At 39.4% G+C, this 13815-nt stretch overlaps 2 protein-coding genes across 2 annotated transcripts in view; both read left to right on the top strand.

The window, feature by feature from the left end:
- The window catches only part of LOC132817546 (protein unc-80 homolog), a 270588-nt gene that overhangs the window by 232301 nt on the left and 24472 nt on the right, over positions 1 to 13815 (top strand). Inside the window, exons 53-58 of the mRNA XM_060828048.1 lie at positions 382 to 507; positions 2979 to 3102; positions 4810 to 5016; positions 7757 to 7941; positions 9652 to 9817; positions 12152 to 12331. Coding sequence (XP_060684031.1) covers positions 382 to 507; positions 2979 to 3102; positions 4810 to 5016; positions 7757 to 7941; positions 9652 to 9817; positions 12152 to 12331 — 988 coding nt within the window. The remainder of the gene's footprint in view (positions 1 to 381; positions 508 to 2978; positions 3103 to 4809; positions 5017 to 7756; positions 7942 to 9651; positions 9818 to 12151; positions 12332 to 13815) is intronic.
- LOC132817297 (keratin-associated protein 4-5-like) lies at positions 800 to 2950 on the top strand. The gene is made up of 4 exons (XM_060827708.1): positions 800 to 856; positions 1967 to 2208; positions 2265 to 2733; positions 2792 to 2950. The coding sequence occupies exons 1-4, from the start codon at positions 800 to 802 to the stop codon at positions 2948 to 2950; spliced, it is 927 nt and encodes a 308-aa protein (XP_060683691.1).

Genomic DNA, 13815 nt, shown 5'->3' on the forward strand with positions numbered 1-13815 from the left:
CTCCTTAATATCAGATTACTGAGACAAATTATAGTGTCCTCAGTATAAGGAATAAGTTCTGGGCCTTAGTTGATTTGTCTGACCCAGCTGTAATTCTGTAGCTGAGTCTGATTTATGATAAAAATGTTGACAATAGACTGCAAAAATGAAATTTCAGTATGTTTAAAAGTGAGTTAAATAATTTCATGCATTAAGCCTAAACAAGAAATAGGGTGTTGAAGTGCTTGCTTTCCAATTACATTGATGGAAATAAACATATGAAGAATACATGCTCTGATTTTTAGAGAAACAGATTAAACAAAAATAGCAGGAGGCTTAAGGAAATGTAGCCTAGCTGAATCATTACAGGGAGGACTAAGTTCTTTCATTTCTTATTTACAGGTAATGGGTGTGGTTGGACCTTCCAGTGTTGCCGATGGTCTGCCTCTTCTGCACTTGAGTCCATATCTTTCTCCACCGCTACCTTTCAGCACAGCTGTTGTTAGGCTCGTCGCATTACAGATTCAGGTATTTTTTATTTTGTTGCTTAAGGTCATGAAGGAGAAACTTCCTGGTTGCTGGAAGGGAAGATGGGGTTTAGGAAAGCAGTGGAGAAAAGTCTCCCAATGTCTCAATTTCCCACAAACTGCTGGAAATATGGCATGAATGCAGATTTTGTCAATTTCCCTAAGTTTCCACCAAGTTTATTTTGGGAGATTGGAAGAACCTAATTTAAATTTAATTCCCCAGTAGTATTTACTACAGCCAGGACCAAAATTATTGGACAGTCGAAACAACAAGTTGTATAAACAAGCGCACAATGTCGGAAGAGTTCTTTGGATATTTCAATTCAATGGTTAGAGACTTTTCAACAGAAGTAAATATCTATACACCTTGAAATGGAGAAATCAGTTGAACAAATGAAATGTTTGTTTTGATTAAAGATTTTATTTAATTTTGTGTTCAAAAATATTGAGCTAATGATGACTTCTGTGAGAACTCTTGAAAAATAGAGAATTAACTAGGGCACAAATATCCATCTAATATTCTTTTAAAAAGTACTGTGCATGTGGTAAACCAGAAATAAAACCCTTTACTCAGCCAGTTGGTAATCTTGGAAGATATCAAATGTTAAAAGACTCTGTCATGATGCAAATTAACATTTTTTTAAACAAGTTTCAGTGGGCAAACAACTCTTGATTAATTTATCCTTGAAAAAATGGCCTATTTTATACTCTGACGAATTTTACTTTCCAGTGAAGTCAATAGAAAGCAAAAACAAATTGCTGGAAAATCTCAGCAGGTCTGGCAGCATCTGTAGAGAGGAGTCAGAGTTAACATTTTGGGTCCAGTGTCCCTTCTTCAGAATTGGACCCATTTCTGAAGAGGAGACAATAGACCCGAAACGTTAACTCTGATTTCTCTCCACAGAAACTGCCAGACCTGTGAAGATTTTCCAGCACTCTTTGTTTTTGTTTCAGATTTCCAGCATCTTTCTTTTTTTTTAAATAGTAAGTAAAATGGTCCAGTCTATCAAATTCACATTGCATCAGTTACATTACTATTTCTTCCTTTGATCCCAATAAAGAGTGAGAGAAAACCACGGTCTGGCTATCCCAGATATTGCTATTTTGTTGGTAAGCATTTAAGTTAAATTCAACTAAACATTGGGTTTGTTGCAAGATTATGAAGTGGTTCCAACCATGGCACTGCCCCTTTTTAGGTACTTTCTAATCACCCTGTTCAGATGTGTTATGACACATCTATGGAGCAGGGAGGACTTACACTGGGCCTCCTAACCCAGAGGTGCAGTCACTACCACTGCACTAAAAGAGTTCCTGCTCCCTTTTTTATACACTTAAGCAAAATGCTGTGTTTTGTGGAAATCTGAAGTAGAAACAAGTTGCTGGCAGCGAAACACAGTTAACATTTCGAGTCCAACGTGACTATTTTAGAACTGTATGCTGTAGAGCTGTTTGCTGTAGAGCTGTATGCTGTAGAGCTGTATGCTGTAGAGCTGTATGCTGTAGAGCTGTATGCTGTAGAGCTGTTTGCTGTAGAGCTGTATGCTGTAGAGCTGTATGCTGTAGAACTGTATGCTGTAGAGCTGTATGCTGTAGAGCTGTATGCTGTAGAGCTGTATGCTGTAGAACTGTATGCTGTAGAGCTGTATGCTGTAGAGCTGTATGCTGTAGAGCTGTTTGCTGTAGAGCTGTATGCTGTAGAGCTGTATGCTGTAGAGCTGTTTGCTGTAGAGCTGTATGCTGTAGAGCTGTATGCTGTAGAACTGTATGCTGTAGAGCTGTATGCTGTAGAACTGTATGCTGTAGAACTGTATGCTGTAGAGCTGTATGCTGTAGAACTGTATGCTGTAGAGCTGTATGCTGTAGAGCTGTATGCTGTAGAGCTGTTTGCTGTAGAGCTGTATGCTGTAGAGCTGTATGCTGTAGAACTGTATGCTGTAGAGCTGTATGCTGTAGAGCTGTATGCTGTAGAGCTGTATGCTGTAGAACTGTATGCTGTAGAGCTGTATGCTGTAGAGCTGTTTGCTGTAGAGCTGTATGCTGTAGAGCTGTATGCTGTAGAGCTGTTTGCTGTAGAGCTGTATGCTGTAGAGCTGTATGCTGTAGAACTGTATGCTGTAGAGCTGTATGCTGTAGAACTGTATGCTGTAGAACTGTATGCTGTAGAGCTGTATGCTGTAGAACTGTATGCTGTAGAGCTGTATGCTGTAGAGCTGTATGCTGTAGAACTGTATGCTGTAGAGCTGTATGCTGTAGAACTGTATGCTGTAGAACTGTATGCTGTAGAGCTGTATGCTGTAGAACTGTATGCTGTAGAGCTGTATGCTGTAGAACTGTATGCTGTAGAACTGTATGCTGTAGAGCTGTATGCTCTAGAGCTGTATGCTGTAGAGCTGTATGCTGTAGAGCTGTATGCTGTAGAGCTGTTTGAATGTAGGATCTTTTAAAACGAACTTTTCTTTTTCCTCATGCGAGGCTTTGAAAGAAGACTTCCCATTAAGTCATGTGATTTCCCCGTTTACTAATCAAGAAAGGAGGGAAGGCATGCTCCTGAATCTTCTGATACCGTTTGTGCTAACAGTTGGAACGGGGAGCAAAGGTTTGTTACTTTATATAAAAGAAGAATAGTAATTTTTGCACATCTGGCTCCTATTCAGGTTGTAAATGGAAATAGAAAGGAATTTTGCTGGGAGTTGCACAAATTTCCATCAACAAACCTCCAGGAATTGCTAATAACACAAAGTTGTGCTTTTTGGCTGGCTTTGTTTTCCTAAAATATATTGTCTGTTTCTTCAATAAGCATCATAAACATATTGGATATATTAGCATTTTTAATACGCAGAAGGTAAAACAAAATAAAATCCAAAGTAACACTCAAAAAAGATGTCTTGTAATTGGAGAAAGCGTTATTTAATACATCAACACCATCCCAGTCCCTACAGACAGAGAGCATTAGAATTCAAGTTAAGGGATATTAAAACTTTTCAGGCTTCCCTGCTTTTCGTTGGTAGGTTTAGCAACTTTCACTTCAATGGATGACTGAATTTCTAGCTAAGAATGTATAATGAAAATTGGCAGAGAGTTCAATAGACTGTTGAAACAGCTGAACCCTAGAGAAAACATTGCTTGTTTGATATCTCCAAATTCCTGATCTCCTCTGTCAATTGCATAATGTTTATAAGACCATAAGACATAGGAGTGGAAGTAAGGCCATTCGGCCCATCGAGTCCACTCCGCCATTCAATCAGAGCTGATGGGCATTTCAACTCCGCTTACCAGCATTCTCCCCGTAGCCGTTAATTCCTTGTGACATCAAAAATTTATCAATCTATATGCACAGGATAGTAGTTTCCAGGGGATCCCAGTTTTTGCAGTTGGTATCTAGATTATTGACACATTTATCAGTCTGCAGTAAAAATTAGAAATTCTTTAAGAATGTTTTCAATAAATTACAATCTTTAAGATTTTTTAATATGTCTTATTGTTACTATCGGGTTCATTGCTTCTTTGCAGTGTGCAGTGGGTGAATGATCACAGGCCAAATGGGGGGGGCCATACCAAGGTCAGGTAAATGACGCACCTTGGGATATGGGGCATGAAGGCCATGAGAAGATGAGTGCAGGCCATGTTTTAGCATGTCAGAATGAGGAGCTGTGAAGGGTAAGGAAGCCATACTTCGACGTAGATAAAACGTTTGAACCTAGCTTTCAAAAGGTTGTCTTCTGCAGATTACTGTCCAAGACATCTCTTGGGCACCATAACTGAAAAGCTGGTCCTGCTCCGTGAATATTCCGGAGGACTTGGACATGCCAACATCTGCAATGGAGCTGACTGTGTTGGGAGTCCAGGGATGGGCTAGTAACCCAAACCAAACCACAACCTGAAAATGTTCAGGTGAAAATCTGAAACTCTGGCAATTGGGGACTGGAATGCGTGAATTGAACTCTGGTCTCCATTTTCACCCCTGCTCAAAGTCTCTCCAACTCCATGAAAGCCCAGGTCATAGTTCCTGTTTGTTGATATCAACTGAAGTGTGCCAAGGTCTGGAGGTTCAGGTCAACCATCCTCCAAGCTGTAGGAGATCAGCCTGAAGAATTGAATACAAAGCAAAATGATATTGAAGATATGGGGAACCATTCTCTTATGAAATGTTTCTACTCAAAGTTTGACAGCTAAGTCAAAGCCGTACTGGTAGCTTTCTGAGTTGGAATGATACTGGTAATGTGAATGGTCTTGCTGTCCAAGAAGCTGTCAGATTGCTGTAAGTTTTGTTTTCCTCCAATAACATTCTTCCTTTGTGATCCAGACAGTCCGAATTTGGAGCAGCCTGAGGTTTTTCTGCTGTTACAGACCGTAATCAATATCCTCCTCCCACCACGAATAATCAGCACTTCCCGCAGCAAGAACTTCATGCTGGAAAACTCTCCAGCCCACTGCTCCACCCCAGGGGATGCTGGGAAGGATCTTCGGCGGGAAGGGTTGGCGGAATCCACGAGTCAGGCAGCTTACTTAGGTAATGTCGGAGAGCGTATTATCATTAGCAAATGAGTTTTTGCACAAGCTTGAAACAAATGAAAGGGATTGACACTTATGACTAAAGTTAGGATATTCCAAAAGGAGAATGTGGGATTGATTGCCATTTTAACATGGAGGATCCATTGCGGAGGAAAAGCATGTTGGATTGCACGTGTGGAGTTTAAGGGAGATTCAGTAGATGGATACTGGTGGAAGATTTAATAAAATACAAAGGTACTGGGAGATACCAGAGGCTGAGGATGAATGAATTCAGACATGAAGCTTTTACTTGTACAGTATCTGAATGGGAAGTTAAGGGCCCAAATTACCTTGTGGAAATATGTTGTGGTGATGGGTTATGATCCAAGGGAGGGTAGACTGGGTGGTAAATATTCCTGAGTCCAAGGTTTCATAAAAATAGAAAAGGTAGAGTGAGTATTGGTATTGGTGAAACCAATACATTGCTGGTGAAAAAAGACACTGTAATGCAAATTTGGCTACAGCTAAGGAACAAAAATGCTTGGTCTAAACTATAGGTGGGCAATTAGTGGGAAGGATGTAGAAGAACAAATCTGTGGGGAAATTGTAAAGAAATGCAAACATTATAGAATGCGGACTTTGTTTGACTTTGTATGGACTGAACAATGGCTGAGTGTTCCTGGATTGTGTTCAGGAAAATTTCCAACAGCACAGTGTTGTGGTGGCATGGTGGCTCAGTGACTAGCACTGCTGCCTCATAGCGGCAGGGACCCGGGTTTGATTCCAGTATCGGGTGACTGTCTGTGTGGAGCTTACACATTCTCCCAGTGTCTGCATGGGTTTCCTCCAGCTGCTCCGGTTTCCTCCCACAATCCAGAAGATGTACAGGTCAGGTGAATTGGCTATGATAAATTGCCCATAGTGTTAGTTGCATTGACAATGATAAATATAGGGTGGGGGGGGGTTACTCTTTGGAGGGTCGGCATGGACCTGTTGGGCCGAAGGGCCTGTTACCATACTGTAGGATGGAAGATGTGTCCAGTCTCACTGGAAACAATGCATTATTGGATCTAGTTTTTGAAAATGAGGTGAATCAAGAAGATCAAATGAAATGGGGGATTATTTAGGAGACAGTGATCATTGTATCAGGATATTTATGATGCTGATGAAAAGGGGTAATAGGCAATCCAGAATAAGAATGATTAACTGGGGATGAGCAATCTTTGGTGGTGGAAGTTGGAGCTGGGCCAGAGAGGCTGGGACCAAAGCTTGGCGGGCAACAAAGATGAACAAAGTGCTACATTTAAAAATGTAATGGTTCCGGCACAGTCAAACTGTACTGCTTTAAAGGGGAAAGTAAGGACAAACAAATATAGAATCCCTGGCAGAACAAGAAGTTAGAAATTAAAGAAGAAAATGTGTGTTTTACCAGAGGCTAGGTCACAAATATACAAAGATACAAAGAAGCACGAAGAATGCTGAAGGTTCAGAGGGTAGAGGAAAAGCATATTAGAGAAACAAAGAGGGATTGTCAGAGAGGACTGATGGCTAACAAAATGGGGAATTCCAAAGTCATTGTCCTATAAATAGTAAAACAAAATGCTAAAAGGAGAAATAGGGCTGATTAAGAACCAAAAGGTATAATTAGACATAGAGGAAGGGGGATATAGCCGAGGTATGAAATTAAATTTTTTACATTTGTCTTTACCGAAAAGGTGAATGACACACAGACCATGGTCACAAAGAGGGTAACTCTGTTACTATAAGGATTCCAAATTGATAAATAGGAAGTATATGATAGATTGTTGGTATTTAACATTGACAACGTACCAGAACCAGGTGGGGAATAGAGGGAAATGGACTACGTATAGGTAAATGGGATGAGTTTAGAATGGTGTCGTGATCAGCACAGAAAATGTGGGCCGAAGAGCCTGTTCCTGTGCTGTATTGTTCTTTGTTCTATGCTCCCTCATAATCCTTTACACATCTACCAGGTGCCACCCCCAACCCCCAACCTTTTCTGCTCCAAAGAAAACAACCCAAACTTATCCAAATCTCTTCGTAGCTGAAATTCTCCATCCCAGGCAACATTCTGGTGAAATCTCTTCTGCCCCTCCTCCAGTTCAATCACATCCTTCCTATAGTGTGATGACCATAACTGCACACTGTGGTTTAACCAAAGTTCTGTATAACTGCAACATAACCTCCCCACTTGTATAATCTATGCCACAACTGATAACAGCCACTTTCCCATATGCCTTATTAGCTACCCTGTTAACCTATCCTGCTACTTCAGGGATCTATGGACAAGTACCCCAAGATCCCTCTGTTCCTCTGAACTTCCTGGTGTCTTGTCATTCATTGAGTAATTATTACTCCAGATTTTGGAAATATCCAATTTAATCCACCATTTCTATAGTGTAAATATTACTGAGTTGTTGTGTATAAAGCACTTAGTTGTATTCAAGAAAATGGATCTGTTTAGAATTTAGAGAGGCCAACATAAAAGTACTCACTTGGCCATTGTTAGCTGCATAACCACATGGTCTAAGCATTATCACAGGAGTTCTGATGAAGGGAAAAAGGTTGATGTTTCTGAATTTTGTCACTTTTCTAGCTGCTTTTCATAAGTGAAGTAGCTGTTTCGCTTTATTTATTTAATTTAGTGTCAAAGTATGTTAGACAAAATTAAATCTGTAATGGCCATATTATTTACTTGCTATTTTTTTCTCTACTTGCAATCTTCCTTTGCCTTTTAGCATTAAAGGTGATCCTTGTCTGCTTTGAGCGTCATTTGGGTAGTCAGTGGTACAAACTTAGTTTGCAAGTTAAAGAAATGGCACTGCGGAAAGTTGGCGGTCTGGCGATGTGGGATTTCATTGACTTTATCGTGAGAACAAGAATCCCTATCTTCATTCTTCTGCGCCCTTTTATCCAATGTAAGGTAAAGAAAATTTCTGGAACATTTAAAAATCCATTTTGCGAAAAAGAAGTCTTAAATTTGCCTCAGCTTGTTAGCTGCAGAATCCATTTAATTTGTGAATGCTCTGCAAAGTTTTCAATCATTATTGTTATAAACATACACAGACCAAATGAATTTCAACTTTAGACCTAATTGTATATTACTGCGAAATTTGTATCCATATTGAAAGGTATTTCTTTCCTCTGAGTATCACAAACTTAATTTGCATTTTGATGAATACAAACCTTGCCACAATCCAATGCAAATTGAGCAGTACTTAAAATCGTGATCCTTTGTTTAAAAGATTTGCTGAAAGAAGTTTCCATCTATCTTCAAAAATTGCTAGAATTTGAAGAAAAACTGTTGAAAATAGGTTTATCATAAAAATGCACTTTTTGCAAAAAGTGTAGATTTTCCACTACTGAATAACATGATTTTAAATTATTAAAATTTGCATGTAAAGTAAATATGTATAAAACTAATCAATTGTATTGAGAAACATTAGTCTGTTTATTTATCAATAAAACCAAAAGCCATAATTTAAATTTTCTACGTATATTTTTAAGTTAATTTAAGCTAAAGAGCCAGTTTAATTTGTATAGCTACTTGTAGGTCTGCAAATAAGTGCAGTTAAGAAAACTGCCAACTATGATTAATTCATGGCTGGAAGAGAGACTTAATTTTGTGCATGTGCCTGACTTCCAATCCAATATTCTTAATATGTTGCAGTAGTTCTGGAAGGTTCAGTTTTGCTGAATGTAAAATATGTTTAAAATGTTATGACCTTAGTAGCAGTTGCATTGATTTCAATCAAAATGTACCAAGAAGAATGAAATAAATAGAATGTATGGTGATTGTTTCAGACGTGACCTCTTGCTACCTGTTGGCTGGTATTTTGCCCTGTAATTCTGTGATGCCTATGCGTTCCCAATATTGCAGCCATTTGAAGCTGAATCTGCTCAAACAGGATCTGTTCAATCCTTTAGTATCTGATATCCTTTGCCTCAGCTCTCTGCTCCTCCTTGGACTGCTTCCGTTATCACATCTTTACATATGATTGAACAAATGTACTCCCTCAACCACTGCAAGGTTAGAAATGCAGCTAGATGGTTCTAAAATCTTTAGCTGTCAGTACCTTTTTAACTGCAAAATCTTCGAGTAAAAAATGAGGTCTGCAGATGCTGGAGATCACAGCTGCAAATGTGTTGCTGGTCAAAGCACAGCAGGTTAGGCAGCATCTCAGGAATAGAGAATTCGACGTTTCGAGCATAAGCCCTTCATCAGGAAAATCGCAAGCTCTCGATGCAAGTGTTGGCTTTGCCAAGAGCTAAATTTCGATGTTTAGTGAGTCAATAAGTTTGTTTGTGGCCCTTCTTATGAAATCAGCAGCTGAGGAAACTGTAATGCACCCTTCTTTCTAGGTTTTTACATCCAGGATTTTAAATTCAAACTATAGCATTCTTTAGAGGTAAAGAGAAATAACTGAAAGCTCAGTGAGCTTGTACAAGTCTGTGGCAAATTGCAGGAACTTTGTCAGAGTTTAAAATCATCTGCTTGCACCTGAATTGAGAATAGCTATTCTTCAACAAGAGCTGCAGAAGGGTTAGAAATGTAACACTTAAGTAGGAAAGACTCCTAGAGATTCCGCATCAAAGATGTTTCTATTTTTCTTCCTCTCTGGAATCCTTCCAGCTGTTAAGTCAACCAGCAGAAAATCATGAAGAAATGACTGCAAGACATCACATTGTGGACCAGCTCGAGCGCCGGTTCATTCCGAGACCGCTCTGCAAGAGCTCACTAGTTGCTGAGTTTCACAGTGAATTAAAAATCCTGAAGGAGGCCGTGCACAGTGGATCAGGTAATGGTAGTCTAAGCAAGTAAGTTTCTTTCACTGTAGATTACCACACCAAGAAAATATGTTCTCACAGTGCGATCACAGTGGACACGCATCCTAAATTTGCCACTTAAATCAATCTCTGGTTGGGCTGTCTAAGACTGAGGATATTTAGCAATACTGTGGTGATGTTACCGTGTTGATCTCCTTGGGTTGAATTAATCAGAGAATGCCTTTTCGAAGGATACATTTTTCCACATGTGTTCACTGGGGCCAATTCTGCGGTAACATGCTAGCAGAGTAGTTGCAACATGGGCACCGGACGGTCTTGGAATTGGATGAATTGGCCTAGTATTTGTTTTCTAATGTATTGTAATGTAATGAACTGCTAAACTTGGAGTCTTGAAATTTACTTACCTTAGCTTCATCAAAGGCTCGTCAGTTTGATGATTATTTGTTGCATAAGATAAAACTGCATTGAAGAGTGCTTCACCAACATGGTTGAAAGGTAGAAAGCATGGCAGAACAGTCAGCAGACACCAGTGTATCCGTGGACCTTAGCAAACTTACCTGCCAGTGACTGTTAACGACTGCCTCAGCTTGCAGAGAACCAGCAAAGAGCCAGTTGCTGAGCTCTGCCATCTGTAACCAGCTTATAACACTTGGACAGCTAGATCAGTGGTTGGTTCTCAACCGTAAAGCCCGTGTCCACCCACCACCATGATATTAATTAATGTGCTGCTTATGTCTGTATCAAGCAATTGATTGATGTGTCAGTCACCATAGCCTGTCACTGTGACCTGCTCTCAGACATGATGTAAGAGCATTGCCTAATATCACTCTACTACAATAGTTCTCCAAGACCAAAAGCCACTGCTAAATTCAGTATTAACAGTCTAAAGTCCTATCCTGAATTATCATGTCTATGTTACAAAGCTTAATGTGCTAAGTTGTTGGAAGATGGGTGTGCTGTAAAGTCTTTTCAGTTGTAAGTTTCAATTTGAGAGTATATACTGAGCTGAAGTGTGAGAATGTCTGAATGCAATGAAAGATCTGTAAGATTGAGTGAAGGCTTAACATAGCTGAGCACTCAATGTGGAACTGGTTGGCGGATAACATTTGTGGCATGGAATATAGGGGCATGTATGTGACACTGGTTCTGTGGGGAATCATGCTTTGCTAATTCCATAAGATAAGCCATTGTCTATTGCATTTGTTTCTAGATCATGCAGATATCATGCACAGCATTAAGCTTGGCTGGCATGTCTTTTTGCTCTGTTACCCCTTGACCCACCCAGCCACCCAATCCCATGCAATCACTTGCCTTTAAGTGCCTACATCCCATTAACTTTTCCCATCAACCTTTCAATTATTCAAAAAATCCAATTTCCAACATTGGTCAATAGCATAGGAATAGAACACACAAACATGCACAGGGTTTCACAATAATTTATTTGGCCTGATTTTAAACATTTGGACATGTAAAGCACATGATAGACAGAGAATAGTGTTCTCAGCACTGTAACAAGACTGCAGAATTGACCCCATATATCTAGTTTGCATTGATCTGTGTTACTGTAAATGAATTTTCCAATGAAAGTCTAAAAAAGATTAGTACCCTTCAAAGTTCACAAATAATAGAAAAATCAATGTATGAATGTTTGATGTTCTGTACACAAATATAAAATAACAATAGCATAATTTAAATTTTGAAATGACAGTTGTTAAATGATAAATAATTTCAATGAATATATTTCTGGTTAGACAAGAAGAATGTTCTAAACTTTCAAGCATTAACGTGAAGGCACCGATGAGTATCACCTATACATCGAGTTTTGCATTTAAGTACACATCCTTTTCCCTCAGCGTGTCATTAAATTTTGTCACGCTATGAATTGTCTCCTCTCTCCATTGTGTAGCACAGTTCAAGCCATTGATTTCTGCACTATTGCTATTAGAATGCTTTCTGATTAGGAAGTAAGCAAGATGAGCTGTCACAGCATGTATTTATTTCTTTTCACGGGACCGAATAAACCTGCCCACATGAAACAAGTATCAACAAAAGCTAATGTTTAAGCTAAAATCATTTTTTGTGCTACTGGGATTTCTTTCTAGCTAGAAGTCCCTCATCATCCCTTGATGCAAACTGTAGACATTTCCCATTGTCAACTCGCTCATCTATATAGTGAGGATAGAAATGGTCGAGAGTTCTCCCATGAATTTTACTAATATTTTCTGATCATTTTTTTTTACAATACTCCTGTTACTGCCTTGCAGTTGATGAAAGTACTAAGACTCTAATCAGAATCTTGCATTGCCATATTTGTCTCACATAACTTGTTCATTATATCTTTGCAGCATACCAAGGCAAACCTTCCATCAGCACTGTGGGAACCTCCACATCAGCTTACCGCTTGAGTCTGGCCACCATGTCTCGTTCAAACACGGGGACAGGCACTGTGTGGGAGCAGGACAGCCAACCTTCTCATCAGGCCTCTCAGGACACACTAAGCAGGACTGATGAGGAGGATGGTGAAAGTGAGCATTTGTCATTAACTGCTTCAATTCAATTTGCATGATATTTGCTTTTATTAGATTGAACATGACAGTCTGATTATCATTTGCACTTCTTTCATTTCAACAATCGCGATTCCTTTCGGCCATGAAAAATAGCATGAGATGCTGTTTCTGTATTTAATGCAACATGAGGTCTAAGTTAAATTGTCTTCAAATGGTGCCTGTTAGAAGGTTGAATGCACCTCTGTATTCTGCAATATTTCCAATCAATAAATTCTTTGCCTGTGTAATTCTTTTCAACAAGTTTCAGAATTTCAACCAAACCTGATTAAAATTTCCGTCCAACCTTGCACATAAGGAGCATGATGACTAACACTGAAAGCTACAAATTTGATTTGGAGCAAGCTTTTCTTTACTTGAAAATTCTAGACAAAAAATTCAGTCAGCAATGTGCACTGTTCAAAAAAAAACCTGTTTGCATATAAATCAGAAATCTAAACCAGTGGAAATAAAGAAGAGCCAGTAGGGGACATGAGAAGTTGTTGGCCGATAGGATCAAGAAAAACCCTAAGGCCTTCTATAGGTTTATCAGAAATAAAAGAATGACTAGACTAAGATTAAGGCCAATCAAAGATAGTAGTGGAAAGTTGTGTATGGAATCTGTGGACATAGGGGAAGCGCTTAATTAATACTTTTCATCAGTATTCACACTGGAAAAGGGCAATGTTAGTGAGAATATGGATACAGGTGCAAGATTAGATGGGATTGAGGCTGACAAAGAGGACGTTTAGCAATTTTGGAAGATCTGAAAATACAAAAGACCCCGGGGCTGGATGGGATTTATCCTCGGATTCTCTGGGAAGCCAGAGAGGAGATTGCAGAGCCTTTGGCTTCGATGTTTGTCATCATTGTTGACACGAGTAGTGCCAGAAGACTAGAGGGTAGCAAATGTTGTTCCCCTGTTTCAGAAGGGGAGTCAGGACAACCCTGGTAATTATAGGCCAGTGAGCCTTCCTTCCGTTGCGGGTAAGGTGTTGGAAAAGGTTATAAGAGATAGGATTTATAATCATCTGGAAAGGAATAATTTGATAAGGGATAGTCAACACCGTTTTGTGAAGGATAGGTCGTCCCTCACAATCCATACTGAGTTCTTCGAGAAGGTGACAAAACAGTTGGTTGAAAGCGTATATGGACTTCAGTAAGATATTTGATAAGATTCTACACAATAGACTATTGCACAAAATAAGGAGTTTCGGGATTGAAGGTGATTTAGCGGTTTGGGTCAGAAATTGGCTAGCTGAAAGAAGACAGTGGTTGATGAGAAATGTTCATCCTGGAGCTGAGTTACCAGTGGTGTGATGCAAGGATCTCTTTTGGGGCCACTACTGTTTGTCATTTTCATAAATGATCTGGAGGTGAGCATCGAAGGGTGTGTTAGTAAATTTGCAAATGACACCTAGGTAGGCAGAGTTGTGGATAGTGCTGAAGGATGTTGTGGGTTACAG

The sequence above is a fragment of the Hemiscyllium ocellatum genome, chromosome 7 (genome assembly GCF_020745735.1).
Source record: "Hemiscyllium ocellatum isolate sHemOce1 chromosome 7, sHemOce1.pat.X.cur, whole genome shotgun sequence".
In the NCBI taxonomy this organism is placed as follows: Eukaryota; Metazoa; Chordata; class Chondrichthyes; order Orectolobiformes; family Hemiscylliidae; genus Hemiscyllium; species Hemiscyllium ocellatum.